Genomic DNA, 13,405 nt, shown 5'->3' on the forward strand with positions numbered 1-13,405 from the left:
GTAAGTGGACTTCGCCGAGTATAGGCCACCATCGGTGTATTTCCAAATAATATCATCCTTAGTATTCGCCTCGAGATCGATGTCGCAAAGAATGGAATGGAGCTAAATGGAATAGAGAAACTTGATGTAATTTTTTACTTTTGGGATCCAAGACTCATCGTTAAGCGCTTGGGCCATTTAGAAAACCATCATCTGGTTGTTAGCAGAACGGAATACTAGAAAAAAAACACATCTCACGAGCGGTTAGCGAATAGGAGTGGGTCCCTCTGCGATCCACCAGCGCCGCCGCTGGTTCCCTCTCTCTCCGCCGACCGCTCCGGCGGCGGAAGGGAGGGGGAACCTCGATCTGCTTGTCGGGTGGGTTCTTAGTAGGGTTATGGTTGAGGGAGACGCTGCTGAGGCCGTTGTGACAGCGTCGCATCTGAATAAGTCTCCTTGGGCTCCATTCAGGGCCAGGCGGGGTTCGCGCACGCGGGGGCGTGGGGGGGGGGGGAGGGTCCTTGGATCTCATCGAGGTCGCAGGCTATGGTGTTTGGAGGTTGTCCGACACTGGTCGGGTTGGACCTCAGATGGGTGGTGGTTGTGTGGAGACAGAGTATCTTCTTCATCCACATCGGTATGATTTTCTGCTGGTGTTCTTCCTCTTTCTTTGTGCTGCTGCTGGAGGGATGTCCTGCTTTGCTCGGGCGGTCGGCCCGGCCGCGGCGCCGGAACCGGATCTTAGTTCTTTTCCATCTGGAAGTGGCACATATAACGGTACTCAAAGCCACAAATGGCGAAGGCCGGTAAAGGTGTGTTGGATACATAAGTGTGCCCATGTCTTTTCGGCGGCGGAGCGAAGAAAAAGGGTAACAGTGTGGTGGCTTATGTCATGGTGGAAGATGATGACTTGTTTGGATCTGATTGCCGATTCTTGTATTGCAGGAGTCTTGTTGCAACAGTTAGGGATGAGGACACAAAGCTCCAAAAATCTTCGTGTTTTACTAGTTGTGTTAGCGTGCTCTATGTTTTTCTGGTTCATTACGTGTGTGTTAGGGTGTGCTTGTACTCCCTCCGTTTCTTTTTAGTCCGCATATAAGATTTGGTCAAAGTCAAACTTTGTTAACTTTGACTAAGTTTATAGAAAAAATATTAAGATTCACAATATGAAATCAACATTGTTAGATGCATCATGAAATTAACTTTCATACCATATAGCTTTAGTATTGTAAATGTTGATATTTTTTCCTCCAAAGTTGGTCAAACTTTATAAAGTTTGACTTTGACCAAATTTTATATGCGAACTAAAAAGAAACGGAGGGAGTACGGATTAAAAACTTTGTATTATTTCATGATTTGAACAAGCATACTTTCTCAAAAAAAGAAAAAGAAAAGAAAATACTTTCTCCTCTGTCCCACAATAGGGCAAGCCAACCAAGTCACACCGCGCCAAGAGTAAGTGGCTTCTACGGCTGCCTGGGTGCGCTTGTCAAGCCGCACCTGCAAAAGGCACTGAACTTTAAGGGGTCGTTTGGTTCTAGGCTTAGGAGTGCCACACTATGCCATACAATGTTGCCAAACTTGTTTAAGGTTAGTTCTTCAAAATGAGAGCCACAAGTTGACAAGCCTAAGGGAATCTTGCCACACTTGTTGTGTGTATGTGATGTGGGATCATAGTGTGACTTGCCTAAGATGTGGCTTGAACCAAGCACACAGCTAAGTTGGTCAAATTTGTCCAACCTTAGGTGTGGCAAGTTTTCGCAAACTTAGTCTCAAACCAAACAACCCTTAAGACACTTGTCCTACTGAACCGAAACGGACGGAGGCGTCCGATCCTTGTTCGGCGCGCGGCGTCGACGTCGGACGGTGCATTGCCTTGACGGCGCTGCAAGCCTGCAACGTACCACCGATCACCGCTGCTGGTGGCACGCAGCGATCAGCCGCGTGCTGCGTCGTCCGGCCTTGGGAGGGCGCGTACGGTACGGCTGATCGATATAGCGAGAACCTGTACTGGGAACAGAGAGCCGCTGAGGACAAGTCGTCAGGTGCACTGCTGCAGCACTGGCCTGGTGCTTGGTTGTAGGGCAGCTTGCAATCATTTGCTGCCGATTCGAATCAATTTGCTGACTCCGATGGTTCACTGGCCAGAACACCACACAGGCGCCAAAGCTGCATGCACTAAAACAATCCAGCCAAGCTACCAATGGTCTTGGAAACATACACAGATATACTAGCAACGATTGTAGGAGTAATTCACATGCCGATCTTGGGCTCTTTCAGGAGGTTACTGGTGTGGTACAAATGTTTTGTTTTCCCCTCTCACTCGCAATCGCAATCGCGGTCTGGTCTGGTAAGTGATTGCTGTCACGAAGCAGTGGCCGGTAAGGTGGTGCCAAAGGAAGTTTAACGCCGAAAGCAACGGTGGAAGCGAGATTACATGTCGCGGTCCGGTGATCGGTGACTGTGAGTACGACGACGCCCGGTTGCACCGTCCGTGTGCGTCACATGTCATATACCGCTGCTGCTTGCGTTCCGGCTGAGTGAGTGAGTGGCTTCAATGGAGTTGAGACTTACGCGTCAGTTCGTTTGCCTTTAATTTGTTTGTGGCCTGTAAATATACTACTGATATACGTCAATGGTAATGGCTGATGGAGAGAGCTCGTGAACGAAACGATTTAAACGCAGGAAAGCTGCTGCTAGATGCTAATTGTTGACAATGCACCGTAAAGCGCTCCACTTCCCGCACGCTTTGCTTCCTTCCTTCCGCAAGTAAACAACAGTTTTCTTAATGGAAATTTGTAGGTGTAAGCAAGCCAGGACTTTCCGCTCCATGTGATCAGAAAGCATTCGGATCACCAGTTAATCTCTTCTTACTGGCCGGCCCCTCTCAATCGTGTAATTTGATGAATAGATTGCTTCATGATAGAGAGACGGACTAGCTAGCCCCTAGCTAGGCTAGCTGATCGCAGGTCAGCTTCAGAGCCGTAAAAAACGTATCGTCGCAGCCAGCACGTCGTGGATCAATAATGCTACACGTACAGGAGATTACGGGCGTTTTACAGGCTGACTAGGAGTCCGTCCGACGTGGCTGAGCTGCGGGGAAATAAAGGAAAAAGGAGAACATGCCGCTGTTTACGCAAAGTAAAAAAAAAACAGAACGGCAGGAAATAACGAAAAAGGAGGACGTGCCGATGTTTACGCTACTGGAAAAACAGAACAGCGGCTCAATTTGCCGATCGCGTTCGCCTCGAACGACCACGGCCGTCTCGCGCCGCCAAGGGCACATTGCTGCTTGCTCGGCCGATCTTTTCAAGCCGTCGGCGTCGCATGCTCCGTCACATCGGCATTAGCAGGTAATCCTATGTATACTGAAGGCCATGAAGTTACGATTTGGATAGTCTGACTGGTGATACTGCAGCATATATACTTGATTTATCCATCTGTAGATCAAAGCTGTGTACCTGAGTTTTCCGCCTTGATGAAGCCCTGAAGTTAGCTACAAATGATTAGTTATTAATCTTTCATCTGTTTGCATGTAGCACATCACATCACCTCGGCACACAATGTTATGTTTGTTTCTAAGTATATGCATCTGGTAATGTTCAACACAACCTTTTCAAAATAATTTAACATGTCAATTTTTAGGTCAATTTGTTACCATTCAGTTTAGTTATGTTGCCTTTGTACGAGAATGATTAAAAATTTCATGGCTTGTAGGAATGGATGATGGAACTTGTATTGTTCAAGAATCAAGTGACATGTCTATTTCAAGCGACGATGATGGCATTAAGCAGCAGAAGAAAAGCAATGTGGAAGTTGAACATGACCTTGGTGAAGCCCAACCAGATGTGTCACTTGGAGATCCTGAACTGGGGATGACCTTTGGTAATGAGAATGAGGTGCGAGAGTATTATACCCAGTATGCTAAAGCAAAAGGCTTTGGTGTGACGAGAAGAAGTTCAAACAGTGATGATAATGGACAATTGAGGTACCTTACACTTTCCTGCAGCCGTCATGGTAAGACTCAGTCCAACTCAAGAAATATGTTGAAGCCAAATCCATCAGCCGGGTTAGGATGCAAAGCTAAAATTAATGTTACTCGTGGTCCTGATGGGAAGTTGTACCTTTCGAAGGTCATATTGGATCATAATCATGCATTAAGTCCACTAAAATCTCGGTTATTTAGATGCAACAAAAGGTTAGACTACCATGTTAAGCGAAAGCTTGAGTTGAATGACAGAGCCGGAATTCGGGTAAACAAGAACTTCAATTCTTTTGTTGTGGCAGCAGATGGTCATCATAACCTAACTTTTGGTGAGAAAGATTCTCGTAATTTTCTAGAGAAAATAAGGAGGCTGAAACTTGGCAGTGGTGATGCTGAAGCGGTTCGTGACTACTTTATTAAAATGCAATCCGACAACCCAAACTTTTTTAGTGTAATGGATGTTGATGATGAATCCCGACTTAGGAATGTATTTTGGGCTGATGCCAGAAGTAGGGCAGTGTATGACTCTTTTCATGATGTCATTACTTTTGATACGACATATTTGATGAACAAATATGATATGCCGTTTGCTTGTTTTGTCGGAGTGAATCATCATGGCCAATCAGTTTTGCTAGGATGTGCTTTATTATCAAATGAAGATACTGGAACATTTGTTTGGTTATTTCAAGCATGGCTCACATGTATGTCAAATCGTCAACCAAAAGCAATTGTCACGGATCAAGCAAAAGCAATTCAGAATGGTGTGGAAGTAGTTTTTCCGGAATCTCGATACAGATGGTGCTTGTGGCACATAATGAAAAAGATACCCGAGAAGCTAGGTGGGTATGATGAATATGATCGCATCAAGGTTGCTGTTGGCAATGCGGTCTATGATTCATTAACAGTTGCAGAGTTTGAAGTTGCTTGGATGCATATGATTGAGAAGTATGATCTTGGTGATAATGAATGGCTTAAAGGGCTTTACAACTATCGACACCGTTGGGTTCCAGCATTTGTGAAAGATGCCTTTTGGGCAGGTATGTCTACTACACAACGTAGTGAGAGTATGAATGCCTTCTTTGATGGATATGTTAATGCAAAAACTACATTGAAGCATTTTGTTAGCCAATATGAGAATGCTCTTCGTGATAAAGTTGAGAAGGAGAATGTTGCTGATTTCAATTCTTTCAATTCAACCATACCTTGTATCACACGCTTTGACATTGAGAAGCAATTTCAGTCAATCTATACAAATTCAAAGTTCAAAGAATTTCAAGAAGAGCTAACAGATATTATGTATTGTGATCGGAAGTTTATACAAAAAGAAGGGGCAATAGAAACATATGAAATAACCGAGGATGTGCTAATTGACGAAGAAAAAGGATGGAGAAAGGATATTCTGTACCATGTATATTTCAATGAGGAAGAGTTCGAAGTTAAGTGTTCATGTCGCCGCTTTGAGTTCAGAGGTATTCTCTGTAGGCATGTGTTGTGTGTGCTTACTCAAAAGAAAATCAAGGAGGTTCCTCCACAATACATCCTTGCTCGGTGGAAAAAAAATGTGAAAAGAAAACATAACTTTATCAGATGCACATACGGGGGGATGGAAGACAGTCCTATTGCCAAACGCTTTGATAGCTTGTGCAATTCTTTCTACCCAGTTGCAGAGATAGGTGCCATGTCGGATGATGCACACAATTCCTTGATCGAAGATCTTCGCACCTTGAAAATTAAGTACAGCAGCAACTCAAGTTCTGAAAATAACAATGATAAGGTTGGTACACAGGAAGATTCACCTTCCAATGGGAAGGCAACAGGTAAAACTATACTGAGTCCAATAGCTGTTAGATGTGCTGGACGCCCTCCTTCGGTGAGAAAAGAATCTAAGGTTGATAAGCTTATTCGCCAAGCAAACGAAAAGAAGAAGAAAAAAGAACAAATGGAGAAGAAAAAGGCTGCAATAAAGGAGAAGAAGGAAGCTGAAAAAGAGGTATCATTTCGAATATTACATTTTTCAGTTGTGAAAAAGAAGACCTAAATTCACACTTGTGAGCTCAGTAAAATTGTATTTGTTTCAGGCTCGCTCCTTGAATATGAAAAATAAAAGGTCCAGCAAAAAAAGAAAAACCTCAGAGGATGATATTCTACAACAAAATGCTATAGAACATATGGTATCTAATTCTTGCTCCCGGCTGTTTAGCAATATTTTTTCATGTATTTTACTGACTTCTTGCAATCTAAAACAGAGTCAACAAGATGTTTATTTGGATGGCCAGGCTTGTAGTATCACAGCTCAGGTATCTTTATTTCTCATCCTTTTATTTCTAGTAAACACTTGAGCAGCAATGTCATTTTATCACCTTCTTTGGACAGGAATCATTTGACTTGGGCATTATCGCTGGCAACATAAATGTACCCCAAGAATCGACTACGGTATCATTTGGAGGTTTATCGACAATGGTTATGCCTCCAATCCTAGGAGAATATACAAGTATGTTGTTTCAAGTTCAGCAAGGATCGACTGTAGTGCCCAGTTCTGCTGAGTTGCACTTTGATGGAATTGGAGGGCGGAACAATACGGTGGATCAGAGTTAGACAAGATTTATGTCATTTCAAGTGGTTGGATGTAGTACTTTCTATGCACTTGGCAACTTTAATGTAATAGCTGAAAGACACCCGGGCACCAAATTTATATTTTGTCATCAGGATTTTTCCCTAAAGTACCAGATTTGCTTTATGAGATTGTTATACTTTTGCAATTTTCCTTGGATATGTGTACGTGCGCATTGCCGCTAGCTAATTCTCATGAATGAGAGTTTTCTGTCTCACACATTTGCAATAGAACAAGGATGTTTCCATCAGGACAGATTTCTTATTCATAATTCTAGTTGGAACATTATGATCACAACTTATACGTCACACAGGATTTACCATCCATCAATTTTTCAAGAAACAAACAACCTTGTATATTGATCTAATTCATAAGGTCTGATTTTACAACCACACAAAATCATATAATGAAAAGTACACGTTACAATCAACACCAACTAAGCGAGCAATTCTGTATGGAACTTGCACACTCCAGTCATCTTCTCCACATACACACGCATAATCTGCAATCATATGTGGTCTGATTTTGGTCTCTTTTGATTCGGTGAAACAACACTAAATGTTTCACCGAATTGATTGCATAGAGAATACCACTGCTGCTAGAGTGTCTATTCCTCTCCCTGCAAAACATAACAAAATTCAGTCCTTGCACAAAATTCAGAGCTTCCCCTAAATTCAGATTAGCAGGAAGCAAAACTGAAGCAAAATTCAGAGCTACCAGTTTGGCACTTTAGCTCGTCCATCTGGTCCAGCTGCGGGGGGGATGAGAACGTCGACGCTGCCCTGCATGCTCAGGAGCAGGTCGATCAGCATCGTCAGCCGCCGTACGACTAGCATGTACGCCGCCCAGGGCTCCACGGGGCTCGCCCACGGCGCTTCCAGCGTCTATACGACGAGGCCGCCTCGCCTCTCTGAAGGAGCCGGCCGTCACGCTGCCGACGAGCAGGGGATCGCCTGGTCGCCCTGGAGGAACCGGTCCTGACACTGCCGACAAGCAGGGGATCGCCTCGACGCATCGGAGGAGGCAGCCATGGGGCATCCAACGAGGAGGAAGTCGCCTCGCCGCCTGAAGGTAGCACATCCTGACGCGTCGAAAGAGATCGCATCCACACAGCCATGAGGGGAACTGGAGCAGATAGCTTGGCCGATCTGGGCGAGCCGGTCGTCGCTTGGGAGAGAAAGGAAACCGCCGGGATTTTTTTTTTATTTTATCTTTTCCTTTTCAGTTCAGCGCGCGCTCGCACCCTCGCAGCCACGTCGGACGGACTCCTAGTCAGCCTGTAAAACGCCCGTAATCTCCTGTACGTGTAGCATTATTGCATCATCCCCCTCATCATCGTCTGCACACAACAAACCGCCCTCTCTCCTCTCGCTGTACTCAACATTTCACTTCCCTCTCAACCCCCCTCCCTCTCTTTCTCTCTCTCCTTCACAGCTATCATATTCTCATCCCCTCTCTCTCTCCTCCAATCCACCCTATTATTTATTGCAGGCTTACTGAAGGTATCTTAATTCTTTTTTCCTCTCTCTTCTTCCTCCTCCCCTCTCCCTTGCAGGGGTATTTTTTCTTGTGCCAGGCTTCCTTCCTGTACTAGAGCTCCTCTATTCCTCTTGTTCTTCTTCTTCATCCCTGACCTGCCTACCACCTCATCTCTGTTTCTTTCCCTTTTCCCCCGCTCTCCTTCTCTCTCTGTGCTCTTTCTGGTTGTCCTGGCCTCCCATCTTTTTCACTTCCCTCTCATGTACTGATCATTCCATCACCACCATTCCCTATGCCCCTGTGGTAACGCTTTGCCGGCGACGTGCACCCAGTGTGTACTAGCATGCAGCAGCAGCAGCAACCGCAGCATCAGGGTGGAGGCCGGGGGCAGCAGTTCGGCCTGCATACCCCAGAGATGCCGCCATTCTCGCCGTCCAGGACCACCGGCCAGCAGCGGATCTCGATGGCCGAGGCGCCCTCGCCCATCAGCAGCCGCCCGCCGGCGCCTGGGCCGCCGCCGCCGCAGCAGCAGCAGCTCAACAACGAGCTAGCAGGTGCCGGCGCTGTGGCCTTCGACGAAGAGGCGCTCGCGGCCGGCGAGGAAGGTTTGGGCGGCGGCGCTGGAGGAAACCGGTGGCCGCGGCAGGAGACCCTGGCGCTGCTCAAGATCCGGTCGGACATGGACGCCGCCTTCCGGGACGCCACCCTCAAGGGCCCACTCTGGGAAGAGGTCTCCAGGTAAATTACAACCCACTCGAATTGACCTCCGCCAGGCAATTGCGCACGCCGTCGCCGGCATCGCCGCCCCTGGAGGCCGGAAATTGTCTTCGGCGTAATGCCGCATGAAATCTCGGCGGCGGCGTGGTGTGATTTCCGTCAGCCGTGGCTGTTTAATTACCGGCTAAAAAACACTTCTTTTTACACTTTTGCCTTAACTATGCTTCACGAGCACAGTGACTTTTTTTCCATTTTAAAATCATATCGCTCTCCTTCCCCACCTTTCCCTGATTTTTTTTTGTCCAACCATCTCTTCGACATGAGAGGTACTAGTAAGCTTCAGATCCGGCCGGGGGCATCAATCCCAGAGAAGCTGTCTTTTACTCTGGCCCTCTGAATTTCTGCAAACAAAAGCTGGATTTTGATTCCCGATTTAATCTATTTTGCATTCTTCTTGGGATTTGCCATTCTTGCTAGTAGTGCTGCATGTATGCATATGCCTTTCTTTATCTTTTGCATTTGGGTGCCCAAATCGAGTAAAATTCTACCAGTACATGCATGCAGCTTTTGTGTGAGGGTTACGGTTTACTTGCATGATGTGTGAGTTCGTATATATGTGCGCGATTGTGGTTGTAGCGTAGAGCTCCATTGACGAGGTTCTTTTCTTTTGTGCTGTTGATGCTCATGATGATTGGTGTTGGTGGTGGTTGGCAGGAAGCTGGCCGAGGAGGGGTACAGGCGGAACGCTAAGAAGTGCAAGGAGAAGTTCGAGAACGTTCACAAGTACTACAAGCGCACCAAGGACAGCCGCGCCGGCCGCAACGACGGCAAGACGTACCGCTTCTTCCGACAGCTCGAGGCGATGCAAAGCACGGCGGCTCCGACGGCATCGGCCCCGCCGCCAGCGACAGCCGTTGGAGTGCCTGGGGTGGTGGTCCCCACGGCCGTACGCCCCCTCGCCGAGCCGCCGCCTGTTGGTGCCGCGGCCGCCGCTACGGCTGGCCTGCCGACGCCGGTGGTGGTGGGCAACTTGAGCTTCTCAACGTCCAACACGGAGGAGTACTCGGACGAGGACGACTCCGACAACGAGGGCACCGACGACATGGGCGGCGGCGCGGACGAGCGAGGGAAGAGGAAGAGGACGTCGGAAGGTGGCGCCGCGGCTGGTTCTGGCGGCGACGCCGGGAGCGGCAAGATGATGAGGTTCTTCGAGGGGCTGATGAAGCAGGTGATGGAGCGTCAGGAGGCGATGCAGCAGCGGTTCCTGGAGGCCATCGAGAAGCGGGAGCAGGACCGCATGATCCGCGAGGAGGCGTGGCGGAGGCAGGAGATGGCGCGCCTGGCGCGCGAGCAGGAGATCCTCGGGCAGGAGCGCGCCATGGCTGCTACCCGCGACGCCGCTGTGCTCTCCTTCATACAGAAGATCACCGGGCAGACCATCCCCATGCCGTCCATCGCCGCTCAGGCCATTACATTCATGCCACCGCCGCCGCCTTCGCAGCCTCACGCCACGCCCATAGCATACTCCGCCGCGCCAGTTCATCCACGACCGCCGTCTTCGCAGCCACCTGCCACGCACTCGCCGCCTCAACCTCAACCCTCGCCACGGCAGCAGAAGCCGCCAACAATGCCGCCCGTGACGCCGCAGCCGCACAAGTCGCCGGCTCCAGCGACGCCACAGCTACAGCAGCAAGCGCCGGTCGTAAATTCAAGCTGCATGGACATCGTCGTGGCGCCCCCCTCCGAAGCTCCGCACGACTCGTCGGGGTACGACGGGTCCGGTGGCGGCAGCGGACCGGCATCGTCGCGGTGGCCCAAGGCGGAGGTGCACGCGCTGATCCAACTGCGGAGCAACCTGGACATGAGGTACCAAGAGGCCGGGCCCAAGGGACCGCTCTGGGAAGAGATCTCCGCCGGCATGCGGCGGATGGGCTACAACCGGAGCTCCAAGCGGTGCAAGGAGAAGTGGGAGAACATCAACAAGTACTTCAAGAAGGTGAAGGAGAGCAACAAGAAGCGGCCCGAGGACTCCAAGACGTGCCCCTACTTCCACCAGCTCGAGGCGCTCTACCGCAACAAGGCGGCGCTCGGCTCCCCCTCCGGCGCCGGCGGCGCACTGGCTTTGCCGCCGCCCGCAGTGCACGCCAATGCAGCTCCCCAGGAGCGCATCGAGGCGTTCACCGTCGCGGCGCCGATCTCGCAGACGGCTCCACAGCAGCCACCTGTGGCCAAGAACGACGCTAGCAACGCCGGGAACGGGAACGGTAATGGCGGCGGCGTGTCGGCAGGAGTCTCCGGGGGAGTGCAAAGGCTGGCGGCGAGCAACGGCGGCAGCAGGTTCGTCTTCAGCGAAGCAGGCGGCGACGCGGCGGCGAAAAAGGTAATTAAGCTCGAAAATATGTGCATTCTGGATGTGGCCATAGCCATTTGGCGCGTACATGTGGTACCCTGCTGTTCGTTTCTTCCGTGATCCAATGCTGATTGCATAACACTGCGCATTTAAAGCCAGAAGGCATTATGAAGGAGACGACGATGGAGCAGAGGCAGCCACAGCCGCAGCCGCAGGCGGCGCAGCAGGCGGCGATCAACAGCTACAACCGTACGGGCGGCGGCGGCGCCGAGAGCGACAACATGGACGAGGACGACGAGGACGAGGACGACTACGAGGACGAGGACGAGGAGGACGACCTCGACGGCAACAAAACGCAGTACAAGATCCAGTTCCAGGGGCAGCAACAACATCAGAATCAGCATCAACAGCACCACCACAACGTTGTCAGGCCGAACGCCACCTCGTCCGGCGGCGGCAACCCGCCTGGCGCTGCCGCTCCCAGCGCGCCGGCGGCTGCAACGACGACAGCCGGATCGTTCCTGGGCATGGTCCAGTAGATCCACCCATCACCCCGGTGACTAGCTCTCTCTCCCCATACCCCCCAATCAATTCCATCGGTGGCTTTCTACCTTCTCTTTCTCTCTTTCTTGTACCATTTGTATCTACCTACCTGTCGCATCTTCCATCCCCGTCCATATATCTCGGCACCTCCAAACCTAAAGCTCAAGAGCCCTCTCCTCCTCCACCAAGCTCCAGCACCCCTCATATGCACATGCACGTAGCAACGACGACATGTCCATGTCAGCCTGCATGCATGCATATGCACGCGCATCGTCGACGTTGCTACTCCGATATACACCTTCCCTCTCCATTTCCCGTTCAAGATACAAGCTACTGGCCGCTGCATCCGTTTCTTGATTCGTTGCTGTGTTAATTACAGTGTTACAGTAAAAAAATGGTGGTCTGGTTATTTATATTGATTTGTCGTGGTGATCAATAAGAGCCCTTCTTGCCGGAGGGCTTCACTGAGAGGTTAATTACTACTACATCGGGGTGGTAAAGAACCCCGGTAATAAGATCGATCCAGCTCGCTCGCGGTTAAAATGAAGACAAGAGCGTGTGATTGTTACTTTCATCAATTTGGTGCATACGGCTACTGCCCTACAGTGTGGTACTGTACGGGCTGCAATGGAACGGGGAAAAATGAAAAAGGATCGACGGTACAGGCCTGTAGGCCATGAGGAAGAAAGGTGCTGGAGCATATGCGGTTTTTTTTTCCTTTTGATCTTTCTATATTTTTTTCTTCAAAATTACCGAAATTGTCCATTATGTATTACGGAGTTTTTCTTCTTCTTACCAACTGTTTTTACTGAACTATTACAATGTATACTTGTGACATACTATATCCTATATTCTTGCTGTTCTTGCACCGGCATTCTTCTGAGTATATATGAACTCCATCACTGCATATGCCTACTGTGTTTTCTGTATTTTAATGGCTAGAGGCAGATGCAGGATAAAGTTACATGTTCACCTCTGATTATACTCTAGATCTCATGCCTAAATTATTGTATGCTTATTCTGGTTTTAGATCCCACAAGGATCTCTCTTCCAAATATTATGACTACAATGCCATGGTTAGTACGAACCCTTATGATGTAGTAGTTCTCACATGCATGCAAACCTACATTACCATACTATATGAAATGTAATAGAAAGAGGAGTCACACAAATAGTTTCTGTACAGCTACAAATATGTACCGTAAGCAAGCTAGAAACGATTGTGATATTACAATCACCTAAGATAAAAAAACATACATGAGCAGTCTTGCATTGTTATTCAACACCTAAGTATAACTCCGTTGTTATTCTACAATCTATGGAATACATGAGCGGCCTTGCGCTCCTGTCACGTTTATGGATTCCATATTAGAATATGAAATTAATAATTCTACTTAAACCATCAATGGTGTGAAAAAGAAGGATTCAATGATTTGCTCGACCTAATTCAATACATTGCAACACACCAGTTTAGGGGTTAGAGGGAAGAAGAGAACGAACATTATAGTCCAATGGCAAGTATTAAGGTACAAATTATGCTACAAGACACAAAGAAGTTGTTAGTAGTAAGATATATAAAAGAACAATATGTGGCAAAAAGGTGTTGAGTCTGCTGCAGCCACCAACACAACTGAGGCCATGGCCACTGCCACCCCTAGGAGAAGCTACCCATGCCATCAGTGGTAGCATTCTTACTCGATCATTGGTAGGTGTTGAAATATGTATGGAATATGTGTGTGTA

The 13,405-nt window shown here is 48.6% G+C and overlaps 2 protein-coding genes across 3 annotated transcripts; both read left to right on the top strand.

Moving 5' to 3' along the window:
* Positions 1-3,032: 3,032 nt before the first annotated feature.
* On the top strand, positions 3,033-6,002 carry LOC123078610 (protein FAR1-RELATED SEQUENCE 6-like). The gene is made up of 2 exons (XM_044501176.1): positions 3,033-3,332; positions 3,697-6,002. Exon 2 carries the CDS (start codon positions 3,699-3,701, stop codon positions 6,000-6,002), a length of 2,304 nt encoding a protein of 767 aa, XP_044357111.1. The 5' UTR covers positions 3,033-3,332; positions 3,697-3,698.
* A 1,954-nt stretch (positions 6,003-7,956) lies between these two features.
* LOC123125033 (trihelix transcription factor GTL1) lies at positions 7,957-12,538 on the top strand. Of its 2 annotated transcripts, none has more exons than XM_044545580.1 (3): positions 7,957-8,792; positions 9,486-11,151; positions 11,281-11,525. In XM_044545580.1, the coding sequence occupies exons 1-3, from the start codon at positions 8,398-8,400 to the stop codon at positions 11,290-11,292; spliced, it is 2,073 nt and encodes a 690-aa protein (XP_044401515.1). In that variant the 5' UTR covers positions 7,957-8,397; the 3' UTR covers positions 11,293-11,525. The 2 variants fall into 2 exon arrangements, with proteins under 2 accessions (XP_044401515.1, XP_044401508.1); XM_044545573.1 differs by having other exon boundaries at positions 7,962-8,792; positions 11,277-12,538.
* Positions 12,539-13,405: the final 867 nt, after the last annotated feature.

Source organism: Triticum aestivum, chromosome 1B (assembly GCF_018294505.1).
Source record: "Triticum aestivum cultivar Chinese Spring chromosome 1B, IWGSC CS RefSeq v2.1, whole genome shotgun sequence".
Taxonomy (NCBI): domain Eukaryota; kingdom Viridiplantae; phylum Streptophyta; class Magnoliopsida; order Poales; family Poaceae; genus Triticum; species Triticum aestivum.

Coding starts and splice junctions, on each gene's coding strand:
- LOC123078610 (XM_044501176.1), top strand. CDS start 3,699: ATGGATGATGGAACTTGTATTGTTCAAGAATCAAGTGACATGTCTATT.
- LOC123125033 (XM_044545573.1), top strand. CDS start 8,398: ATGCAGCAGCAGCAGCAACCGCAGCATCAGGGTGGAGGCCGGGGGCAG. Junction 8,793..9,485: donor CTCTGGGAAGAGGTCTCCAG/GTAAATTACAAC, acceptor GGTGGTTGGCAG/GAAGCTGGCCGAGGAGGGGT. Junction 11,152..11,276: donor GCGACGCGGCGGCGAAAAAG/GTAATTAAGCTC, acceptor GCGCATTTAAAG/CCAGAAGGCATTATGAAGGA.